The 22,867-nt window shown below is 59.5% G+C and overlaps 1 protein-coding gene across 1 annotated transcript in view; it reads left to right on the forward strand.

The window, feature by feature from the left end:
- Positions 1-22,867, forward strand: part of KIF21B (kinesin family member 21B) — a 36,036-nt gene that overhangs the window by 8,328 nt on the left and 4,841 nt on the right. The window contains exons 5-32 of the mRNA XM_065649766.1: positions 3,478-3,700; positions 4,058-4,240; positions 7,106-7,255; positions 7,510-7,644; positions 8,030-8,197; positions 8,695-8,810; positions 9,402-9,597; positions 9,984-10,173; positions 10,288-10,351; positions 10,834-11,058; positions 11,342-11,423; positions 11,720-11,837; positions 12,142-12,333; positions 13,006-13,205; positions 13,396-13,503; positions 13,832-13,900; positions 14,278-14,507; positions 14,910-15,057; positions 15,153-15,347; positions 17,064-17,165; positions 17,301-17,466; positions 18,008-18,068; positions 18,393-18,450; positions 18,961-19,166; positions 19,632-19,706; positions 19,861-19,974; positions 20,641-20,679; positions 22,467-22,603. Of these exons, the coding sequence (XP_065505838.1) occupies positions 3,478-3,700; positions 4,058-4,240; positions 7,106-7,255; positions 7,510-7,644; positions 8,030-8,197; positions 8,695-8,810; positions 9,402-9,597; positions 9,984-10,173; positions 10,288-10,351; positions 10,834-11,058; positions 11,342-11,423; positions 11,720-11,837; positions 12,142-12,333; positions 13,006-13,205; positions 13,396-13,503; positions 13,832-13,900; positions 14,278-14,507; positions 14,910-15,057; positions 15,153-15,347; positions 17,064-17,165; positions 17,301-17,466; positions 18,008-18,068; positions 18,393-18,450; positions 18,961-19,166; positions 19,632-19,706; positions 19,861-19,974; positions 20,641-20,679; positions 22,467-22,603 (3,950 nt within the window). The remainder of the gene's footprint in view (positions 1-3,477; positions 3,701-4,057; positions 4,241-7,105; positions 7,256-7,509; positions 7,645-8,029; positions 8,198-8,694; positions 8,811-9,401; positions 9,598-9,983; positions 10,174-10,287; positions 10,352-10,833; positions 11,059-11,341; positions 11,424-11,719; positions 11,838-12,141; positions 12,334-13,005; positions 13,206-13,395; positions 13,504-13,831; positions 13,901-14,277; positions 14,508-14,909; positions 15,058-15,152; positions 15,348-17,063; positions 17,166-17,300; positions 17,467-18,007; positions 18,069-18,392; positions 18,451-18,960; positions 19,167-19,631; positions 19,707-19,860; positions 19,975-20,640; positions 20,680-22,466; positions 22,604-22,867) is intronic.

Raw genomic sequence — 22,867 nt, forward strand, 5'->3', positions numbered from 1 at the left:
GCTGCCCTGCATGGCTGGGTGCAATGACAGGGCAGCAGGAAAGCATGGAGAGCAGGTTTGGGGTAGAGGAGAGCAAAGTGTAGGGGCAGCAGAGGGAGTAGCAAGGCTGACAGGTGGGCTGTGTGCAAGTTTGGGCTGTCTGACAGATGCTCCTGCAGCTCCGACGCTGGGGAGCCTGGAGGGAGCACGAGCAGGGTGACCAAAGGTGGTGCAGGGATGGGAGCGAGGTGAATGTGGAATCATGTGGGGAGGGGAGATTGGGGTGAATGCAGGCAATGTGGGGAGTAGGGTGAACGCAGGTGACGCAGGGAGTGGGGATGGGAGCAGGGTAAATGTGGGAAATGCGGGGAGCAGAGCCAGGCGCTGCCTGGGCTTGCCCAGCCCGTCTGTCTTGGCATGCACGTCCCCAGCAGCTGGGCTGTTTGGCTGGTCGGGCTCTGCCAGCTCCAAGCTCTGCCAGCACACACGGGCAGAGATGCCCACGGCCGGGCGGGGGGCAGCGCCCCAAGCCCTCACCTGCGGCTGGAGCTGCCAGCATCGCAGTGGGCAGCCTTGTGTCTCTGGAGACAGGGTGGACAAGAGCAAGTGGCTGCGAGCCTCCGGGGCCTGGCACTGAGATGGAAAAATGCTGTGGAGCTTTTCCACCTGTGGCTCCCCTGCTGTCTGGCTTGGCTCCCTGGGAAACAAGCCCTGTCTGGCTGGGCAGCCGCCTCGGCTCTGGCCTTTGGAGGGGAGAGGAATGGCTCCTTGCAGGGGCTGCAGGCAGCCACCCTCCCTCGCAGAGCAGCATCGGAAGGACAGGAGCTCCCTGCTGCAGCTGGGGCAGGCTCTCCCATCACACTTGGGGTTGCACAGCGGCGGGCTGGAAGGGGAGAAACTGAGGCCGTCAGGTGGGAAGGTGGGGGAATGTGAGGATATGAACCCAGTAGTTCACGTCAGCTGAATTGTGCCTTCCTGTGCAAAGAAACAGCCTCCCTGTGGTGCACAGGGTCTGCTGGTGGATGCAGCCCTGGCACTGGTTACACTGGCTGTGCCCGCTGTGGTGAACCGCATCCCCTCCGCTCGCTGCAAGGCTTGGGATGCCGGGATGGGCAAGTCTCTTCCCAGGGCGGAGGGACCCCCAAGCCAACCCTGCCTGTGGGAGTTGGCTGCTCTGCGGTGCCCGTGCAGCGCTTGGCTCCCAGCCCGGCTTGGCTCCCCCCACCCTGGCCAAACGCTGGCATAGGACAGCGGTACTGAACAACTCGGGCTTTGTGCTTGCTGCTGAGCACACCCGGCTGGGTGCCGAAGCTCCCTGCCCCTCGGGGTGCGGGACCTGCTCCCCCTTTCTTCCCAGATGCTCGGTCTCTCTGGCAGCCCAGCCGTGGAGACAGCGCTTTCAGAGCCTGCCAGCCCGGCAGGAAAGGGAAGGACGGCCATGGAGAGGCTCCCAGCCGAGGTTCCCTTTGTTTCCCCGTGCTGCTGGGGGCTCTCCTTGGCACACATGCTGCTCGTGCTGCTGGGTTTGGATGCTGATGCTGGAGCAGCCAGGGTCCTGCCGTGCCGCTCATCATCGCCCCAGCGAGAGCTGCCGGCTGGGGAAGGAGCGGTCGTCCCTCCTGCCTGTGCCTCTGTCTCTGTCTGTGCGTCCATCTGCCTCTCAACCCTGCGTGTTGGGTGCCTGGGGCTGGGAAGTGGCCAGGTTTGCTTGGCAGGGGCACTTGGCTGGAACCGTGCAGCTCTGTCCTGGGCACTCTGTCCCGTGTCACCAGCCCTTCGCAGTGAGCTGAGTGGGGGCAGGTGGAGGTGGTGGCCGGGCTCGTGGTGCCGCTGTGGTCCTGCCGGCTCCCTCCTCCCTGGTCATGTCTCGAGGTGAGGCCCGAAATGCCATATGGAAAATTAATGTGCACGCACCCCTCCAGTGCTGCTGCTCATCCTCTCTTCCAAATCCACATGCACATAGTTAATCACCTGGAGAGACTGGGGGGGAATAACCCTGTTCTCATTTTTCTTGAGATGAAAAAAATTTCCAAGAATACTGTGGTGCCAGTTTGTTCCTCTGCCTGTTCCACAGGGACACTGTCGCTGGGCATGTTTGGGGTGGGGGGAGGGAGCAGCATATTATGTTGGTCAAAAAGTAATTAAAGCTGGGGTTAATTTTCCTGGCGGAGGGTGGGACCCTGGGAAGGCGACAGGAGCAAGTCTGGGGTTGAGCACATCAGAAGCTGCTTTTGATTGTGGCTACTGAGCTAAATATAAATATACCCACGGACACACGTAGCTGTTCACACACGTCTGCTGCCCAGGCGCCCGGCTCCCTCCTGCCCTGCTGGGGACACCCTGTCCCCCAAAACACGGTGGGTTTTGGCCCTCCTGGGCTTTGCAAGGAGCGGTGGCTCATGCAGAGCCCCAACCCGCAAAACGTCTGCTGCGGTTGCTACGCTGGCTTGCCAGCGATGCGGCTTCGGAGGAATTAATAGCTGTGTTTATGAAGCACCCAGGGAGGGGAGATGTGCAGTCATTAGCTCTAATGAGAGCTGTTTGCCGTGGCGCTTGGCTCCGTGCTCCCTCTTTCTCCATGAGTCCCTTGGGACCAGCCAGCTTCCCGCAGCCAGAACATCCACCAAAAACCAGAGCTGTTGCATCTCTAACATGCACCCATGCCTGCACCGAAGCAGAGCCCTGCCTGCACAGGTCTTGCCGCTCTGTACCTAGATTTCCCAGGGGAAGGTTGAGCGCGGTGGGTGGGGATGTGGTGGGTTTGTTGTGCATGCTTCCAGGAGCCCAGCACGGCCTCGCCTGTCCCTGTCCCATCCGCCGAGTCCACAGCTGGAGACAGCCATCGGGCTGGGTGGGGGTTTGGTTGAGACAGTTGTTTTGGCTCTGGGACTGTCTCGTCATGCTTTTGCATTTTGCATTTCAAGCCTTTGTAACTGCAGTTTGATCTCGCTGCCTCTCCAGCCAGCGTGGCTGGCTGCAGCGTATCCTGGCTGCCTGCCTGCACCCTGGCAGTCCCCGGCAGGGCTGCTTTGATGTATTGATCAGTGCCTACGTGCAGCCCAGAGCTGGCTGGGGACATCACGGTTAATGAGCCAGCACAGGCGTGGGGAGGCTGGCTGGCCCTGTATGTGCCATGCTGGGCTGGATTCAGCCGTTGGTGCAAGGGCAGTTTTAAGGGCAGGCTGTGTGTCATTACCGCGCCTGGCTGTGCCGTGGTGCCCAACCTGTGCCGTGGTACCTAGCCCTGCCTGTCACCTCGGCTGTGGAGGTGGCTGGTGGCATTGCTGGGATGCACCAGCCTCCTGTCTCAGCCACAAACAGATCAAGGTTGTCACTGGCTGCAGGAGCTGAAGCATCCCCTGCGCTGTTTGTTCCACACTGCAGGCCGAGGTGCCGTGGCTCCATCATGGACCACGCTTGCATCCTCAGGGCCAGGCTTGTGTCCCCCAGCATGGGATGAGCCTCGAGGCTGCCCTCAGCCCGCTTCTCTTCCTGCAGGATCCGGCCCCAACTGTCCAAAGAGAAAATAGAAGGATGTCACATCTGCACCTCGGTGACACCTGGCGAGCCCCAGGTGCTGCTGGGGAAGGACAAGGCCTTCACCTATGACTTTGTCTTTGACCTGGACACATGGCAGGAGCAGATCTACACAACATGCGTGGGCAAGCTCATCGAAGGCTGCTTCGAGGGCTACAATGCCACCGTGCTGGCGTATGGCCAGGTATGTGCTCTGCCAGCTTCTTGGGCTCTGGCATGGGCGTTGGGCTCTCCTGCAGCGCTGGGCTCTGCAGATGCTGAGATGGCACCTGCAGAGGTTCGAGAAGGTGGGAGGCGGATGACCCCCTGGGTGTGGAGGGGACAGAGTTGTCTCTGGGCTGCGTGGGAGCTGGGGCAGGGGGTGTCCTTGGGTGGGAGGAGGGAGAGTCAGGGCTGGGAGCGTGGGAGCCGGTGTGGTGGTGGGGATCAGAGGGGCTCAGCAGAGGCATTTGGGGAGCCTGGGGTGGCAGGGGGAGGTGTGGGCTGCAGTGTGCTCAGCCTGGAGGGCCCAGCCAGTTACAGCCTCGCTGCCTCTTTGCAGACTGGTGCTGGGAAGACATACACCATGGGCACCGGCTTCGACATGAACATCTCCGAGGATGAGCAGGGCATCATCCCGCGGGCCATCGGCCACCTCTTCAGCGGCATCGAGGAGCGCAAGCGGGCGGCGCAGAGCCAGGGCGTGCCGGTGCCAGAGTTCAAAGTCAGCGCCCAGTTCCTGGAGGTGGGTGACAGCAGGTCTGGGTGACACTGTGGCCCTGCCCTGCCCTTTGCTCAGCTCCCATGTCCTGGTCTCTTCGAGTCCCCCATGTCCTGGCTGCTCCCTGGCTGAGCTGCACCCCAGAGCAGGCGTGTGGGCAGGCAGAAGAGACTCAAAGCACCTGAGTGTTGTTGACCTCATGATGGCCACATACTGGGGTGGCACTTAACTTGGCTGCAGGGAGCCCCCGCCATGGGGAAGGGACTTGTGCCTTGGTCCCCTGGGGACTCAGGGGGCTTTACTCCTGTTTGAGGTTTGGGATGGTGGCATATTGCTCCCCTGGGTCTGGACCAGCATTTCCCAGAGAAACAAGGAGAGGAAAAATTGCCATTCTTTTGGAGATCTGAGGAAGGACTGTGTTATTTCCCATGTCCTTTGCTGCATCTTTGACCTTGAGAATGCTTCATTGCATCCTTTCCCGCCACTGCTTTGGCCTCTCCATTTCAAAAGCCTCTTCTATTAACTGCTTCTTTCCCTGGAGGAGTTTGTCCCAGAAAGCCTGTGGACCTTGTGTGTCTGCAGCAGTTTCCCTGGGGGCTGGTCCTGGGGGGAAAGGGCAAATAAGTTCAAGATGGGAACTGGTTTAAGGCCCTGGTGAGAAAACAGAGGATGGGCTGAGCAAAGCTGAGCTCCTGAACATACTTTATCTGGCTGGTGTTCTGATCTGGAGTACAATGCAGAGGAGACAGGCAGAGAGAAGGTCCTTGTGCTGTGATCTTGCCTCCATGTGGGTTTGGTGGCCATCACATCTGGGTTCCTCCAGTGACCTGGAGAGGAGAAGCAGTGACCAAAGTCACCTCCTAGCCTGGAGAGCTGACTTTCACGCTGGAGAAATCCTTCTCAATCAGCTTTCCATTGGCAGAGCCCTTGTTATCTCCCGTGGTGCTGCCATGTCCAGCCACATCCTTCCCACCCTGCCACGTGGCCTGTCCCAGCTCCTGTCCCACACATCATTGGCCTCGGGGGCTCTGCTCTGGGGAACCTGTGGGCTGGAATGGAAATGGGGACAATTACCTGCCTGTTGTGAAGTGGTTATAGGAGATTAACCTTGTCAGGCTTTCTCTCCTCTGGAGAATCCCCTAACCCTGTTGGGGCTGGGGCACAAACCTGCCTTCCCTGGACTGTGGAATCAGATACTGGCCGTCATCCCAACGGGTGTCCCCTCAGCCTATGTGACACACTTTCTCCTCCCTCTCAGCGCTCTGTATCTGCCCTCTAGGAGATCCTCTGCTGTCTCTGTCCCAGCCCATCCTAGGAAGCATCTCTGCAGACCAAAAGGTCCAGCACAACCCCAGGGGCACCTGGGGGTGACGGAGCAGTGGCCCTGCATGGGGTCACACCAGCTGCCGTGGGGATCTCCTGTAGCCTTTCTCTTCACCGCCTCTGCCCCCTGGTGGTTTTGGCTCTCAGAATAGCCTCAGAGGTGTTTGGTGGCTGCGGCGGAGGATGGGAACAAGGCTGCTTCTGCTGTGTTTCAAAGCTGCTCATGATCATGCTTCCCAGGCCAGCTGTGCCCAGCGGGCCACTGGTAGCCCCAGGGTGGGGGGGCATCTGCCAGCTTGTGGGGGATTGAAGGCTTTCCAAGGGGCCTGTGATGTGTGGGGAGAGTACAAACCCATTGCCTGATGGCCCAGTGACCAAGGCTGTTGGAGCCTGTCGAGAGCTTTGCCTGCCGGTCCACCGTGCAGGCATGGACATCAAAGCAGAAGCTCTTGTGCTGCTGCACCAAGACCTGTCCTACAGCCACCCTTATCCAGGAGACCCTGGGAGGGCTTTGTGGTGATAATGGCTCTTCTGTGCCAGCCTGGGCACGTGGCATCTTTGGATGCTGGTTACCAACCCTGCTGTCCTGGCGCTGGTAAAGGATTTGGCCCCGCTGATCCTTGTCCTGTGACTCTCCTCCTGGGCACAGGCTGTCAGAGCGGGGTTTAAACCAGAGCCTGTTTGCACCTGGGGCAGCCAGGGATGGATTAGCTGAATCCGCTCTGCTGGCCAGGAGCCTGTGGTCCTTGGGTGACCCTACTCTCTGCTCTGGGACTTCGGTGTGACAGGGCAACGTGTGGCATTTAGTGGTGGTGGCATGGGGGACAGACAGGCAGGGGTGTCCCTCTACCCCGGGGTGAGAGAGGATGCTGCAGGGTTAAGATGTCGATGGGGGCATCCTCTGTCAGCTCTGGGTCCTCAGGGTTTTCTCTGCTTGTCCAGCACTCCCTGGTCCCCCTTGTCCCCTTTCCGTCTGGCAGAGGTGACCTCGAGGAGCTGGGGTGTGGGAGAGGGGCTGCACTGGCTCCTGCAGCTGGGGGCTCCCCGGGTGAGCAGGGCTGGCCGGGGGGATGCGTAGCTCCTGGGTGTCTGCTCAGGCTCTGGGGACAGGGTTCTGAAAGTGTCCTGGTTCCCGCACAGCTCGTAGTGTGACAAGACAGGGTAGGGCAGCTGGAACCAGCCCAGGCTGCAGCTGGGAGCTTCGCGGGGCAGACAGGCACATGTGTGCACCCCCGCGCACACGCACCGTTCCTCCGGGCATCGTGTCCCAGCGGGGTACCCACGCATGCATGTCGGAGATGGCCTGTGCGTCATCTCCTATGTGCACGCACATGCTTATGTGTTCTCTCCTACACTTGCACGCACACCAGCTCTCCTGGTCAGCCTTGCCTGAGCACATACGTGCGCTCGTATGTGTGAACACATGCGCATCCCCAGCTGTGCGGTCTGTCCTGGCTCTCAGGGCTGCAGCAGCAGGAGGGCAGCTCCTCTCGATCCCGCTGTGCTGGGCTCTGGCAGCCTCCTGCTTACTGCTACTCACCCCGCACCCGCTTCCACCCCGCTTAGCTCTACAATGAGGAGATTCTGGACCTGTTTGACAGTGCCCGTGACCCTGACGCACGCCACCGCAAATCCAACATCAAAATCCATGAGGATGCCAGCGGGAGCATCTACACCACGGGCGTCACGTCACGCCTCATGAGCTCGCAGGACGAGGTGGGTGCAGGATGGGGCAGGCGTGGAGCAGGGGTGGCAGGAGGGTGCCCACCAGGCAGGGATGTGCTATGTGGGTACAGCCAGGAGAGTGGGGGATGTCACTGGGATGGGACAGGGCAGCCCCGGGGTGATGCAGGAAGGGGTCGGTGTGCCTGCGGGGCTGCAGCAGGCTGCTGTCCTGCCTCCCTAGAAAGGTCTGCCTCCCTAGAAAGGTGTTTCAAGGTTCCATTCTTCCCTGCCCCATGTCGTTGTAGCTGATCCAGTGCCTAAAACAGGGGGCTCTTTCCCGCACCACCGCCAGCACCCAGATGAACGTGCAGAGCTCCCGGTCCCACGCCATCTTCACCATTCACCTGTGCCAGATGAGAGTGTGCACGCGCCCGGAGCTGGTGAGATGTGCTCCTGCCTCACGGCTGGGCTGTTCCTGGGTCTGACACACAGGCAACATGTCGGGGTTTCCCTTGGAAAGGGGAAAGGGTTTGAAGTCTTGCAAAGAGAGGCAGGGCTTTGTCTTTCTTCTTTGCAGTCATAGCCAGCATTAGCATTTAATGGGAGCTGAGGTCTGCCCTGGAGCAGCCCCATCCAAGGCAGGGATAGTCTGGCCCAAGGAATGTCCCCAAGCAAGCTGCTGTTGGGATCCTCTCCCCCATCCTTGAGGGGCTGGATGCGGAGGGTGAACGCTCAGGCTTTTGCTGAGGTCTGAGTGTGGCCAAGGGAGCTCCTGCCTGCTCTAGGGCTGCGGTGGTGACCCTCTCCGTGTGTGCCTGGCCACAGGTGAACGGGGACGTGACCAGCCTCCTGGACGGAGCCCAGCCCACCACTGAGTATGAGACCCTCACGGCCAAGTTCCACTTTGTAGACCTGGCTGGCTCAGAAAGGCTCAAGCGAACGGGCGCTACCGGCGAGAGAGCAAAGGAAGGCATCTCCATCAACTGTGGTCTGGTACGGCCCCAGACACCACTGTGCAAGGGCAGGGGGAGGCAGGGCCTGACGGGGGTAGGCTGGGAGGCCTTTGGGTCCTGCTTGGAGCTGCTCTGGGTTCTGGGGGTTGCTGCCGTCTCTGCTGGGCTTTGTACTGCCTGACCCTGTAGGCAGGAATACGCACAGTCCAAAACACCAGTGGTGAGGGCACAGCTCTGACTATGGGGAGGAGGTACAACTGGGCACAAGGGTGCAAGTACCCAAAAGGTTGAGGTCTGCTAACTTGAGCTTATAAAAATCTCCAGGGCTTGATGCTGCTTCTTACTGCATGTAGGAGAAAGGCACAGCCCAGAGAAGCGGGGGGAGTGCTGAGACTGGCAAGGGAAGCCCCATGCCTCCACCTCCGGCACCCCAAACCTGTGCCGCAGCACACGCCCCAGGCCTGTCGTGCTGGCTACATGACAGCTATATTCTCAGCAGGGGCTGAATTTGGGGGGTGCTTTTCTTTATGTTGGTAGCTGGCCTTGGGGAATGTCATTAGTGCCCTCGGAGACCAGAGCAAGAAAGTTGTGCACGTGCCCTACCGTGACTCCAAGCTCACCCGCCTGCTGCAGGATTCCCTCGGGGGCAACAGGTAAGGGGATCCCAGACAAGGCTGAGCCCTGGGAACAGACTGCAAATAAGGCTGAGAGTCTAGAGAGCCCTGTAGGAACTATTTCAAGACTCAAATACCATGTGGGTTGCCCAGAGGGGAGGTGATGCCTCCTGACAGGCAGTGCATGATTTTGCAGATGTAAAGACTTCGGCTCCTCGTGAGTCCCAGGCACAATTAGCCAGCTTTGGCAGAATTAGCTGGTGCAAAACACTGCAGAGCCCTTGCGGATCTGGGACTTGGCAGGTGGTGTTGCCAAGCATGGGATGGATTGAATTCCCTGCCGGCTTTGGGGGTATTTCTCATTCTTCCCCAGCAATCCTCGGAGGTGTGAGCTGACTGGTGGAGGCTGGCTTTGCCCAGTGCGGTGCGATGTGTTACTCATGGGCTCTTGCTGGTGCTCTGGTTCTGGGAGGGACTGAACCCAGTTTATACCTTGGTTATAAAACACAGAAGGGTCTAGGAGGGGTGTCTGGGGGCACACAGCCTGTGCTGGGTCCCAGGTTTCCAAGTGCTGAGTTGGCGCGGGGCGGGGGGAAACTGTCCTTTCACGCTGACCTTCACCTCTCCAAGCCAAACCATCATGATTGCCTGTGTGAGCCCATCTGACCGGGACTTCATGGAGACCCTGAACACCCTCAAGTATGCCAATCGGGCTCGCAACATCAAGAACAAGGTGGTGGTGAACCAGGACAAGACAAGTCAGCAGATCAGCGCCCTGCGGGCTGAGATCGCCCGCCTGCAGATGGAGCTGATGGAGTACAAGGCAGTGAGTGGCCAGCCAAGGCGGGATGGAGGCAGGAGCAGAAAACCTCCTCCTTGTGTTTGAATTGGGGCGGCATTTGTGGGAAAGACCCTCCTGCCTACCATGCCCTGCCCCTCTTGATGGGGGTAATTGCTAGGAGAGGTCAGGAAGCTTTAGAGTTGGGGGCTCAGCTCCTGCCCTGCCACAGGCAGAACCTTGGGCAAGTCTCTTGGGGATACCAAGGCAGGGAGAAGCCTTGAAGCATCTCTCACCCTCTGCCTGTTGAGCCTTCCTGGTCCTTAGGTTTGTCCCTGCCCTGCTCTGGTGGCCTGGGCTCCGCAGGGATGCAGTGGTGGGTCCCCCTGTCCCAGCTCGCCCTGCACTCAGGGACTCCCCTCCTGTCCCCACAGGGCAAGCGAGTCATCGGGGAGGACGGCTCGGAGGGCTACAGCGACCTTTTCCGCGAGAACGCCATGCTGCAGAAGGAGAACAGCGCTCTGCGCATGCGGGTGAAGGCCATGCAGGAGGCCATCGACGCGATCAACAGCAGAGTCACCCACCTCATGAGCCAGGAGGCCAATCTGATGCTGGCCAAGGCAGGTGAGGCTGGACTAGTGCATGGCACGGCGGATCAGCCGGGGCAGTGCAGCTGGGACGAGAGCTGCGGGACAGCCCGCGTCCTGCCTTAATCCACCTGCGCCTCTGCCCCTCCAGGTGACGGCAATGAAGCCATCGGTGCCCTCATCCAGAACTACATCCGGGAGATTGAAGAGCTGAGGTGAGCTGGGCAGGGGGGCTGGACAGTAACCTGGGTCCCCAGGCCAGTGGCTGCCGTGGTGGGGTCTGAGCCCAGGCGTGGCTCACAGCTCCGTGCGCCAGTGTCGCTGGGGTGAGTCATAAGCCCTGATGGAGAAGCAGCTGACTACACTGCTGCTGCACTGGGGCTGTAGGAGTCCCAGCCTTGGTGCCAGGCAATCCTTTGGCCATTTTCATTCTTTGTGTGGCCATTGATGTAGAGGGAGATCCTGATGGGAGTGCCTGGTGTCTCCCAGGGACTGCTGACCCCCCAAAGCTGGGTTTATCACAGTCATTTGTGCGATACTGCGACTCTGTCTTGCAGCATCCTGACCTTCTGACCCAACACGAATGGGAATGGCTTTGTGGTGACTCTGTCCCTGGCTCACACCATCCTAAAACCAGGCAAGATCTGGGGACAGTGGGATGTCGCCTCTTTGACCACATCTTGTCTCTGCTCCCTAGGACGAAGCTACTGGAGAGCGAGTCCATGAATGAGTCTCTGCGCCGCAGCCTCTCACGTGTCTCTGCCCGGCCCCCTTACTCCATGGGCTCATCCCCAGCATCAGGCCTGGCTGGCCTGTGCAGCCCCGCGGCTTCCGTGGACACAGAGGCCTCCGATGTGCTCCGACGGGCCAAGCAGGACCTGGAGCGCCTGAAAAAGAAAGAGAGGAGGCAGCAGAGGAAAAGGTGAAGGCAGCTGCTGTGCGATGTTGGGAAGGGGAAGTCTGCATGTTGGTCCCTGTCTGTCCTTGTGGGTTTGGGTATCCTGCTTCCTCCATCCCCGCTAAAGACAGAGCACAAAGACAGAGCCCAGATGCCTGGGTTCCCCTCCTGCTGCTGCCTTGCCCTTCATCTTCTTTTCACCCACCACACAATCCCAGGGGCTGTTTTCCCCAAAGGGTCCAAAAGCAGGAGCGTCCCAGGGCACCCCCATGCTGGGACTCAGCAACACACCTCTGCTCTCCCGCAGCCCAGAGAAGGAGGCGTTTAAGAGGCGGCAGAAACTGCAGCAGGACAACGAGGAGGAGACAGATGAGAACGAGGTGGAAGAGGTGAGTCCCAGCATGGGGGTGGAAGCATAGGTGAAGAGGGGTTGGGTGATGCAGTGCTGCTCAGCTGGGAGAGGGTGGCTTCAAGGATGGACAGGGCACGGAGCTGCTCTCCACAGTGTGCACTGGGGGTCCAGAAATGCTGCTGCAGCCCCTGGGCATCCTGTGTGGGAGGCTTCGTCCTGCTGTGGGAGCTGCAGCCCATCGCTGTGCGGTCAGCTCATATTTGGAGGAGGGAAGAGCTGCAGAGAGAAGGGAAAGGCTGTGCTGCAAGCCGAGGTTGGGCACTTGTCTCTTAGGAGGAGGAGGAACAGGACGAGAGCGGCTGTGAGGAAGAGGATGGACGTGAGGATGAAGATGAGGACTCAGGCAGTGAAGAGAGCCTGGTGGACTCGGACTCAGATGCAGAGGAGAAGGGTAAAATGTGGAGCCCCACATGCAGCCCAGGTTATAGGGGTGCATTTGCTGGTTTCTCCTGGCACTGAGCTCTGGTCCTGGGAAGGGGGAGTCTGCTGGGGCACCCCAACCACATCTCCTCTGCGTAGCTTGGAAAAGCACCCGGGTTGCTGCAGGGAGTCTCCAACACTCTTTGGGGTGCTGCTGCTCCCCAGCAAAGTGTCTTCCCATTGTTTCCCTCTGCCCTCATGCTGTGGCTCAGTGGGGCTGTGGGAGGGATGCTCCTCCATCCCTCTCAGCCTGACTATCTCCCACCCGTCTCCAGCTGTGAATTTCCAGGCTGACCTGGCAGATCTGACCTGCGAGATAGAGATCAAGCAGAAGCTGATTGATGAGCTGGAGAACAGCCAGCGGCGCCTGCAGACCCTCAAGCACCAGTACGAGGAGAAGCTGATCCTGCTGCAGAACAAGATTCGGGACACACAGCTGGAGCGGGACCGAGTCCTGCAGAACCTCAGTGAGAACCGCGTCTCCTGTGGGATCCCACCCTTGCAGTGTTGAGCCCCAGTCCCCGCTCCAGCCCTGCTGACTTGGAGCCAAACCATCCACCCTCTGCATGCAATGCTGGCTCTGGTAGAGCTTTGCCATCTCTCTGCCTGTGCTTGAGCCCCTGGGTCCCCCAAGACCCTGCTTGTCTTGCCATGGGAGTGAGACTAGTCAGCTGAAGAGCTCCTGACCCTGCTGGTGCCAGAGAGGTGGCTGGAAAGGATGGCGAGGCAAAGCCTCTTCTAGGCTTGAACGTCGCTTCATGAGATGTGGAAGCACTTGGAGAAATTGAGATGCCGAGGGGCACATGAAGACCCCAGAGACCTGGTGGTGTAGCTCATCTCTAGGCTCAGCAGGGCAGGATCACCCATGCACATGGCTGTAGGTCTAGGTCTGCAGCTTCTCTCAGCCCAGCAACTGTGCTGTAACACACTGTCCCCCACCCTGTGCTGAGCCCTAATGTGTCTCCAGTGGGTGCTCCCAGGCAGACCCCAGCCTGTGTCGGGGCCAGAGCAGAGGGGTGGAAGGGAGGGGGCTGGTGGGACTGCAAGGGAGCAGCACCTGGTGCCTCCAGGCAGGGTGCGTAGGTACAGGAGGAGCCCAGGGTGCGTGGCCATCACAAGCCCTCTCCTCACTTTCCCAGGCACCATGGAGTGCTACACGGAGGAGAAAGCCAACAAGATCAAAGCAGACTACGAGAAGCGGCTGAAGGAGATGAATCGGGACCTGCAGAAGCTCCAGGCAGCCCAGAAGGAGCACGCTCGCCTGCTCAAGAACCAGTCCCGCTATGAGCGGGAGCTGAGGAAGCTGCAGGCAGAGGTGGCTGAGATGAAGAAGGCAAAGGTACCTGGACATTCCAGGGCAGGGAGGGCATTCCTTGGTCAAGTCTGGCTCCCTTCTTAGAAGTGATGTTTTACCTCTGGTGGCAAGTGCAGGACATCTGTCCATTTGTCTGTCTGTCTGGTGGGTGGGTGCCCCGGGACAGTTGGGTGTCAGCACCAACATGCTGAAGGAGATCTCCTTCCCATTCCAGGTTGCACTGATGAAGCAGATGCGGGAGGAGCAGCAGCGGAGGCGGCTGGCAGAGACCAAGAGGAATCGGGAGATAGCGCAGCTCAAGAAGGAGCAGCGCCGGCAGGAGGTGAGATCCCAGCCTGTCTGTGTGTCCCTGGGCAACCCCGTGCAGCGAGGGACCTGGGCTGGCTGCGAGTGGACGTTTTCGCTGCTCTGACACTCCGAGGTGCTTATAAGTATCAGTTGGTGAAGCTCAGGGCCCTGCTGCACCCATGGCCTTGCAGGGGCCACATGGCTGCAACAGCACACACCTGACTGAATGGCTTCCAAGGGCTTCCCAAGTGACATGCCAAAGTAACTGCTCCAAGTGGTGGTGGTGGGAGCCCCAGGACTGTGACCATCGCTGGGGTGTCTGGGCAGGACCCCAGTGGTCTCTCTCTCTCTCTCTCGTGCAGTTTCAGATCCGGGCTCTGGAGTCTCAGAAGCGGCAGCAGGAAATAGTTCTGCGGAGGAAAACTCAGGAGGTGAGGGGTGGGGATGGGGGGGTTGCGTCCATGTAGCCCCCAACCCCATAGGGGTCCTGGCCCCAGTGCTTGGCTCAGAGATGCCCCGTCCTCGGATGGTGCCAGCTCTGGGAGCAGGTTTCCCAAAAGGGTGGGAGGATTTTTATGGCTTTGTAAGCAGGTGAGAGATGGTTGCAGCAGTAGAGGAATTGCTCATCTCCTGGGGCAGGGGATGGGCTACAAGAGAGAAGGGGGAAACCCATGGGGCACAAATGGCCCCAGGGCTTTGGGTTCCAGAGCTGCTGCCCTTGGTCCCGTGGGGACCTGGGCGTGATGGTGACAGGTTTGGGCTGGGGATGTCTGTCTGAGACCTTCTCCTCCGCCCCTCCTCTGGGCAGGTCTCGGCACTGCGCCGTCTTGCCAAGCCCATGTCAGACCGGGTGGCGGGCAGGACGAGCCAGAAGCCGGCCATGCTGGACTCGGGCGCAGAGGTCTCGGCCAGCACCACCTCTTCCGAGCCAGAGTCCGGTGCGCGCTCCGTCTCCAGCATCGTGCGCCAGTGGAACAGGAAAATCAACAACTTCCTGGGAGATCCCTCGTCCTCCGTGAATGGGGCTCGGCCCGCCAGGTCAGGGCAGGGGCTGCATGGACGGGTAATGGGGCATCCCAGGACTCCCATGTCTGGCTTTTGGCTGGGGATGGAGCTTGAATGCCAGCGTCTTATTGTGCATTTGGCCTGTGTTAAACCACTGACTCAGTGACAGGCTGTACTGGCAGCATGTGACTGACTGTCACCTGGGCTTGAGCCCAGTGCTGCTCTTCCACGGGTATTAAATGCCGTGGCACAAACCCTGCTGGGCTCATCTCTTGTCCCTCTCTTTGCTAAGGGGCGATGGAAAAGCTGAGCTGTCCAGAAACTATGCAGATGCTGCCTCTGCTCCCAACCAGCCACAGCCTCGGCATCCTTTTGGGGTAAAGCACAGCGTTCCAGGCTGGACACCCATGTGCCTCTTCTCCCCTCTGACTGTAGGAAGAAGTTCCCCAAGAAGGGGGTGAGCCAGACCTTCAGCAAAGCTGCCCGCCTCAAGTGGCAGTCGCTGGAGCGGCGCATCTTTGACATTGTCATGCAGAGAATGACCATCGTCAACCTGGAGGCTGACATGGAGCGCCTCATCAAGGTGACATGGTGCTGGGGACAGGGAGGGCTGGGTGGTGGGTCCGGCGCGGTGGGACAGCCATGCAGACACTGCCACTTCCCTCCCTTTTCCTCCAGAAACGTGAGGAGCTGGCACTGCTGCAGGAAGCATTGCTGGGCAAGAGGGCAAAACTGCAGGCGGAGAGCCCCAAGGAGCAGAAGGGGCTGCAGGAGCTGAATGAGGAGATTGAGGTGCTGGGGGCCAACATTGATTACATCAATGACAGCATTTCTGACTGCCAGGCCACCATCATGCAGATCGAGGAGACCAAGGTGGGCGGTTGGACTTGGCCCTGCTGGCAGGGCGAGAGCAGGGACATCCCTGGGAGGTGAAGGTGTCCTTGGGCACAGCCCGGCTGGGCATCCCTGAGCCCTTCTCGGAGCTGTGCCACACGCTCCATGGCGCTGCACCCATGCAGTCCCTTCTCATTAGGTGGTTAATTGTGGAGGGGAGCGCTGCCAGGTCCATGGACAGGCTGCTGGTGCCCGGTGCCCCACCACCCTGGGATGCAGGGAAGCTGCAGACCCTCTCCTGCCAGTGGGGCTGCTGGTCCCTTGTTCCCACGGGAGTTTCATGTGCTGGAAACATACAGCAGAAACCCCGCAGGTTGTGTGTCCGGTTTAGGCACTGGGCATGCCGCAGAGGTGCTGAGCAGCTCCCGGCTCCCCTCTAGCGGCTGCAGCCCGGGCTGAAGGCTGTGTGCTGTCCCCAGCTTGTCCCGGGCTGTCACCTACACTGGCAGGGAAGAGGGGCCGTTAATTCACCCTAGCCTTTGGGCCAGTGACATGATCTGCTGTGGATTTGGGTGAGGCTGGTGTCTGCAGATTAGCGTCTAATTAAGTGTTGGCACTAGGATTCCTGTAGCAACACAGAAGGCCTCCAGGCTGTGTTAGCCATCTCCATGGCCGGATCTTTATAAACAACTTAGACTCAGGACTTGAGAGATTGCTTAGCAAGTTTGCTGATGACACAAAATTGGGGGGAGCTGTTGACACTCTCAAGGGCAGAGAGGCCCTGCAGAGGGATCTGGAAAAATTGGAGAACTCAGCAATCACCAGCCACATGAAGTTCAGCAGGACAGGTGCCGTATTTTGCACCTGGGACCCGGCAACCGCAGCTGTACAGACAGACTGGGGGATGAGACGCTGGAGAGCAGCTCTGCAGAGAGGGATCGGGGGTTCTGGTCGATGGCAAGGTGAACACGAGCCACCAGTGTCCCTGGCACCAAGAGGGCCCCGTGTCCTGGCGCATCCAGCACAGCAGGGCCAGCCGGGCAGGGAGGGGATTGTCCCGCTCTGCTCTGCGCTGGGGCGGCCTCACCTGCAGCATTCACTGTGTGCAGGGCTGGGGACACAGGAGAAAAGGAGATAAAGCTGCTGAAGAGTGTCCAGAGGAGGCTACGAGGCTGGTGAAGGTTTGGAGGGGAAGCCGTATGAGGAGCAGCTGAAGTCCCTGGGTTTGTTCAGCCTGGAGGAGACCGAGGGCAGAGCTCATGGGGCTGCAGCTTCAGCCGGGGAGCAGGAGGGGCCGGGCTGAGCTCTTCTCTCTGTGACAGTGACAGAACCCAGGGAATGGCAGGAAGATGTGCCAGGGGAGGGGCAGCTGGACATGAGGAAAAGGTTCTTCACCCAGAGGTGCTGGACACTGGAACAGGCTCCCCAGGGAGGTGTCCCGGCCCCAACCTGACAGTGTTCAAGAAGAGACTGGACAACGTCCTCAGACACACGGTGTGAACTGTGGGGTGTCCTGTGCAGGGACAGGAGCTGGACTCCATGGTCCTTGTGGGTCCCTTCCAACTCGGGACGGTCTATGATTCTATGATTCTATGATCTCTCCAGTAGCCTCTTGGGTAGACTAAGGAGGGTGAGTGTGGGGACTGGGCAGTGCTGGCAGAGGTGCTGTTCTGGCCGCGGTGCCTATTCTGCCCATCCCACACCCAGCGGCAAGGCTCCCCTGCTGCATCCAATGCCCATCCCTCTGCATTCCAGGAGGAGCTGGACTCCACAGACACCTCAGTGGTGATCAGCTCCTGCTCCCTGGCCGAAGCCCGGCTCCTGCTGGACAACTTCCTGAAGGCCTCCATCGACAAGGTGTGGGGCCATCCCGGGACCTGGACGCCCGATGGGATTTCCCGTGGCTGAGGAGGGAGCAGGGTGCCAGGGTGGGGACTGGTGACGGGGACCCGAGACACTCACCTCAGGCCCGGTGTGGCTGTCCATCCCCAGGGGCTGCAGGTGGCACAGAAGGAGGCCCAGATCCGTCTGCTGGAGGGACGCCTGCGGCAGTCGGACGTGACCAGCTCCTCGCAGAACCACGCCATCCTGGACGCCCTGCGGGAGAAGGCTGAGTCACACCCCGAGCTGCAGGCCCTGATCCACAATGTCCAGCAAGGTGGGACCTGGGACTGATGCATCCTCGGGCTGGTTGTGCTGCCTGTGGGGTGAGGTTTCCCCTGCGCCAGCCCTCCAGGAAGCACCTGGAGGTGCCATAGTGGGGACCAGTGTGTTTGGGGCTGCCCCAAGGGCGATGCTGGGTGGGGGTGAGTTCTCCGGCCACCACACCACAGAGACAAGGACCATCCACTGCCCAGCTGCCCCCTCGGCTGCGTGGTTTAATGGCAGGAAGATGTGCCAGGGGAGAGTCAGTTGGACATGAGGAAAAGGTTCTTCACCCAGAGGTGCTGGACACTGGAACAGGCTCCCCAGGGAGGTGTCACAGCCCCAACCCGACAGTGTTCAAGAAGAGACTGGACAACGTCCTCAGACACACAGTGTGACCTGTGGGGTTGTGCTGTGCAGGGACAGGAGTTGGACTCAATGATCCTTGTGGGTCCCTTCCAGCTCAGGACATTCTATGATTCTATGGTTCAGGTGGGGCTTGGCACAATGGGGTCCCCTCTGCGCTGCTGATGTGCTGTTTCCCTCCTGCACAGAGAATGGCTACGCCAGTACGGATGAGGAGGTCTCAGAGTTCAGCCTGGCTTCAGATGGCAGGTGAGTGCCCAGCTCAGCCCTGCCTGAGCTGGTGGTGGCTGGGGAGGCCGGGGCGGGGTGGCATGTCTGGTGCCACCCATGGAACTTCGCAGGTGGATATGGATGAACAAAGCCCCACCGAAGCTTTCCTGTGGTGCCCAGCCCTTGGGGAGGAGAGCAGAGATGTCTCTTAGATACTAGCAGGGAGTGAAGACCAGGTCATCCCTTGGATAAAGGGTGCTGGGGAGCAGGGAGTGACCCAAGGAGTCTGGTGGGCTGATGGCAACTGGCTCTCTGAAAGGGGTTTGGCACTAAAGCTCCATCTTTGCTCCCTTCTCCTTGTAGCATCTCCCAGTCTTTCACCATGAAGGGCTCCGCAAGCCAGGATGACTTCAAGTTCAAGGTTAGTTGGCCTTTCTCTGTTGCCCTGTCACAGGGAATGGGAGGAGGGAGTGGAAGGGCGTGTTGGTCAGTGATTCTTCAGGCTCGCTAATCTGAGCCTTGGAGAGCCAGGCTTGGCATAAGGCAGTGTGGCTGGTCTCTGGGTGCGGTCAGCTCTAGCTGAGGGGGAACCCAGGCCTCCTGGTCCTGTGGTCTTCTGAAGCACTAGAGACTTGGAAAACATCCACCACACAGCCAGTACCCTCCAGATCTGAGTGGGCACCAAGGAGGACCCTGTGCAGTGCTGCATCCATTGTGGGCAAAGGTGGAGGACAGCCTCTTGTTCTGCACAGGCTGCCACATTTGCTTAGCACACGGAGAGCCAGCACAGTGATGGGCATCCCAGCATGATGCAGGGGTAGCTCAGCCTCCTGCGGCCAGAGAGCGCAAACTGCTTCACCCCACAGCTCTCTGGCTGCTCCCACTGTCCCCACCCCGTGTTACCTGTGCTGAGCCCTCTGTCCTGTTCCAGGGAGAGCCCAAGCTGTCAGGGCAGATGAAGGCAGTGTCGGCTGAGTGTCTAGGACCCACGCTGGACGTCTCCACCAAGAACATCACTAAGTCCTTGGCATCCCTCATGGAGATCAAAGAGGATGGGATCAGCTTCTCCATCCGAGACCCCTATTACAAGGAGAAAGTGTCACGCACCATCAGCCTGCCCACGCGAGGAAGCACCTTGTGAGCATGGGATGAGGGGTCCCTGGGCATTGGGAAACTCGTGGAGGCATGAGCCAGCAGGTGGGAAGCTGTGCCCTGGCTGTGGAGTTGCAGAGCAGTGAGAGTGAGACCAAATGTGCATCTATCCGGGCTTGTCTGCAGCAAGCAGTGGTGGATTTCTCCAGTGGGCCTCAGAGAGTGTCTAGGAGTATGCTGGTGTCCTCTGCAGCTGGAGAGAAGGGTAGTCCAGGAGGAGGGAAGGAAGAGAGGTGTGTGAGGATCCCCAGCTCACTGCCCTGGGATATCAGCCTTCCTGGGTTGCCAAAAGCCACTGCACTCATTGGATGACTCAAGGCATCCTCTGATCTTGTGATCCAGGACAGCCCAACTTCTCCTTTGCTTTCCTGGGGAAGGACGTGGGTGTTCAGCATGGAGGGATCCCCGTTGTGGGGAGGCACCCACTGTGCTCTGTTTCACTTGCTTTAGTCCCAGACAATCTCGTGGCTCGGACACTTCGCCTCTGACAAGGAGGAAATCCTATGACCGTGGGCAGCCTGCCAGGTGAGCTTGGGAGCTGGAGAAATGGTCACCTGGGCAGGGAGAGGCTGGGTGGCCCAGACAAGCAGGAGAGATGCTGGCTGGGCCCTGGTGCACTAGGCAGCTGCCAGGTGAGCAATTCCCAACACATGTGTCCCTCTAATCCTTCCTGGCTCAGGCCTCCAGATGTTGGCTTCACGCCTCCCTCATCCCCACCCACCCGTCCACGCAACGACCGCAATGTCTTCTCTCGTCTCACGAGCAACCAGAGCCAGGGGTCTGCCTTGGATAAGTAAGTCCTGGTGGGGCGAGGGGGTCTGAGGGAGAGGGACCCACACCAGAACAGCAAATGGCACGTATCGGGGCCCACGGTGGGGTGTAGGAACACAGGACCCAGCCAGCCTCCTGCCACCTTTTTCACTCCCTGCTCTTCTCCATGAGAGAGCAGATGCTCTTCAAGGGCCATGCCAGACTCTTGCCATGCCCTGCCTGCTGTGTCCCCTCTGAACTGGCTGCGTGCAGGAGCTCCCAGTCCTGGCCTCTGGCTGAGCCCTCCCTGGGACACGGCAGTGGCAGACCTGGATCACGGGAGAAGGCTGTGGAGCAGGATGGGGTGAGGTGGGATGGGGGCTCGCAGGAAGCTGAAGGACTGGCACCAACCCACAAACGCTGCTCCAGCCCTCGCCTGCAGCAGGTCGGGCAGCTGCCCTCATCTTGGAGCATCGCTAACGACGCTGACATTCCCTGATGGAGACCTGCTGTCTGATCCTCACATGCCTCTTGCTCCTCTGCCCTCTCCCTTGGTTCTCCACGTGTGCTTCTCTCTCCCTCTCCTTTCCTCCTTCTCTCTGTCCTACACTGGCTTGGATGCAATAACAATCCTCCATCTCTGACTCCTCTGCTCCCTCTTCTAGTCTGGGTTTTCTCTCCCATAATCCTGCTAATTTTCTGCCCCTAGGTCTGATGACAGCGATTCCTCTGTCTCGGAGGTGCTGAGGTATAGACAACTTTCTATTTATTATCCCTCCCTCCTCTCCTTCTCTCTGTCTCACGAGTCTGCTCTCCCTTGTCCCTGCATGCTCCACCTGCGCCTTGCTGTTCTCCCCCACCTCCCAGCTTGTGAGTGCTGTCCCCTCCTGGCATGCCACCTCCAGTATCTGACACTGTCCCCTTGGTTGCGAGTTTGAACCATTCCTGCTCTGATCAGCCCTTGGAAACCTCACCTATGGGCACTGGCTGGTTTGGGGTGGCAGCATGTTCTCCTCCATCTCTGATGGGCTCTCATCAGCATGATGCCACCATGTCCCATCCCGTCCCCCAGCTCTCCAGCAGGATGGTGTGATGCTGGGGAAGGGGACAAGCAACTCTGGGCACTCCCGGTGCATCCTTCTCACAAGCATCTTCCAGGCAAATATCTCTAGGTGCTCCCCACACCTGGTTGTGCTTCCCTGGTGCTGGATTGTGGTTTGGTTTTCCCAAGGAAATACAAGTCAGATTGTGGTGCAGATTTCAGCCTTGGGGTTAAGGTGCTCCTGGGCTTGTCCCGCTGCACGCTCCTGCCTGCAGAGGTTTCCCAACACAAAGACCGCCTTTCCCCTGTCCTTTAGGAACATCGGCCCTCCAGCACCCAAGTGTCACCTCACATTGCCCATGGCCTGGGGAGGTGGCATCAGATGTGTCTGTGCTGCGTCACCTTGGGCAGTTTTACCATCAGGCAGCAACACAAGGTCCATCGATAACATCTCACCCTGGGGAGCCAGGATTTCCATTTAGATTGAGTGTCACCTTGAGACTGGTAGAAACACCAGGGGTCAGGGAAGGTCTGTTTGAGTTTTTAAGTGCAGCTGCTGAGAAAGAAAGATCACATGCGTGTGATTTCCAAACCCAAATTAATGAGGTTGTGTTGGTCCTCATGACTAATGCAAACTTTAAGTGGCCTTGGGCCTGCCCTTCTACATCCCCGTGCCTCAGTTTCCCTGCCTTTAGGAAGAGACTAGCGCAAACCAGGGCCCCGTGGCCGTGGGGAGGCTGTGCTGTGGGATGCCAGCTGGGAAGAGCTGTTGGTGGCCAATGCACCCTGGGGTCTGGAAGGGCAAGGGCTGGTCCTCAGCTCCCTGAGCACTGCTGAAGAGGAGGGGATTGGCAGATGCTGTGTCCAGAGGGACAGGCAGCAGGTGTCCCTTGGAGGAAGGTTTGGCAGGGAGAGGAGCCAGCGGTGGGTGCAGGGCTTCCATGGCCATCGCAACAGGGACACTGAGTGCAAATGCCGGTGCTGTGTTTTGTCACCCTTGTGGTCTTATGTAAAAGAGCAGGACCCCGTCTCCAAATGTCACCAGCCACAGGCCGACAGCCTCCAAAGAACTGGGGTGCTGGATATTGGTACCCTGAAATGCTTGTCCCAGCAGAGCTTCAGGCTGGAGAAAGTGCAGTTTGTCCCAGACTGACCTGAGGACCGATGAGCTGAGTCTCCTGGGTGCTTGGGTGTGTGCTGGCCAGGTGCGAGAGGTTCAGCAGATCAGAGGCCCCTGGGCAGCCCCCCTTTCCCAGTCCGTGTTGCTGGGGCAGAGGCAGCAGGCAGGGGCTGCTGCTGGGGAGATTCCCAGGGTTTCCACAAAGACCTTTGCTCAGACACGCCGGGTTCAGATGGAGTGACCCATCGCACTGCCAGGCAGTGGAAGATGCTTGGAGTGAGGCAGCTCTTGCTCTTCTGTGCCCCTGGGACTGTGTAGCACAGTGTCTTTTCACACACACTCCACCATGCTTGTTCTTTCTTTCCCATGCAAGGGGCGTCATTAACCCAGTGGGTGGGACCAAGAATGCCCGGACAGCCCCGCTGCAGTGCGTCTCTGTGGCAGAAGGACACACCAAGCCTGTGCTCTGCCTGGATGCTACCGACGAGCTGCTTTTCACCGGGTCCAAAGGTGCGTGATGGACAGAGAGGACGCAGAGGTTGCTGGCCTGCAGATGCCATGGGAGGAGGTTGGCACAAGGGAATATGTGGAGTGCTGAGCACCATGGGGATGGTTCCTCCTGGACCTCTCTCCTGTCCTCAGCACTGAGCCTTGCCTGGCACTGCTCCGGTGTGGGGCTGGCTGGCTCCTTTCCTCTGGCCCTGTGGGTGGGGGGAGGCAGCGCTCAGAAGAGGTATTGCCCCCAAGCCACCATGTTCTCAGAGGGAGACCCCC

This window comes from Caloenas nicobarica, chromosome 21 (genome assembly GCF_036013445.1).
Source record: "Caloenas nicobarica isolate bCalNic1 chromosome 21, bCalNic1.hap1, whole genome shotgun sequence".
Taxonomy (NCBI): domain Eukaryota; kingdom Metazoa; phylum Chordata; class Aves; order Columbiformes; family Columbidae; genus Caloenas; species Caloenas nicobarica.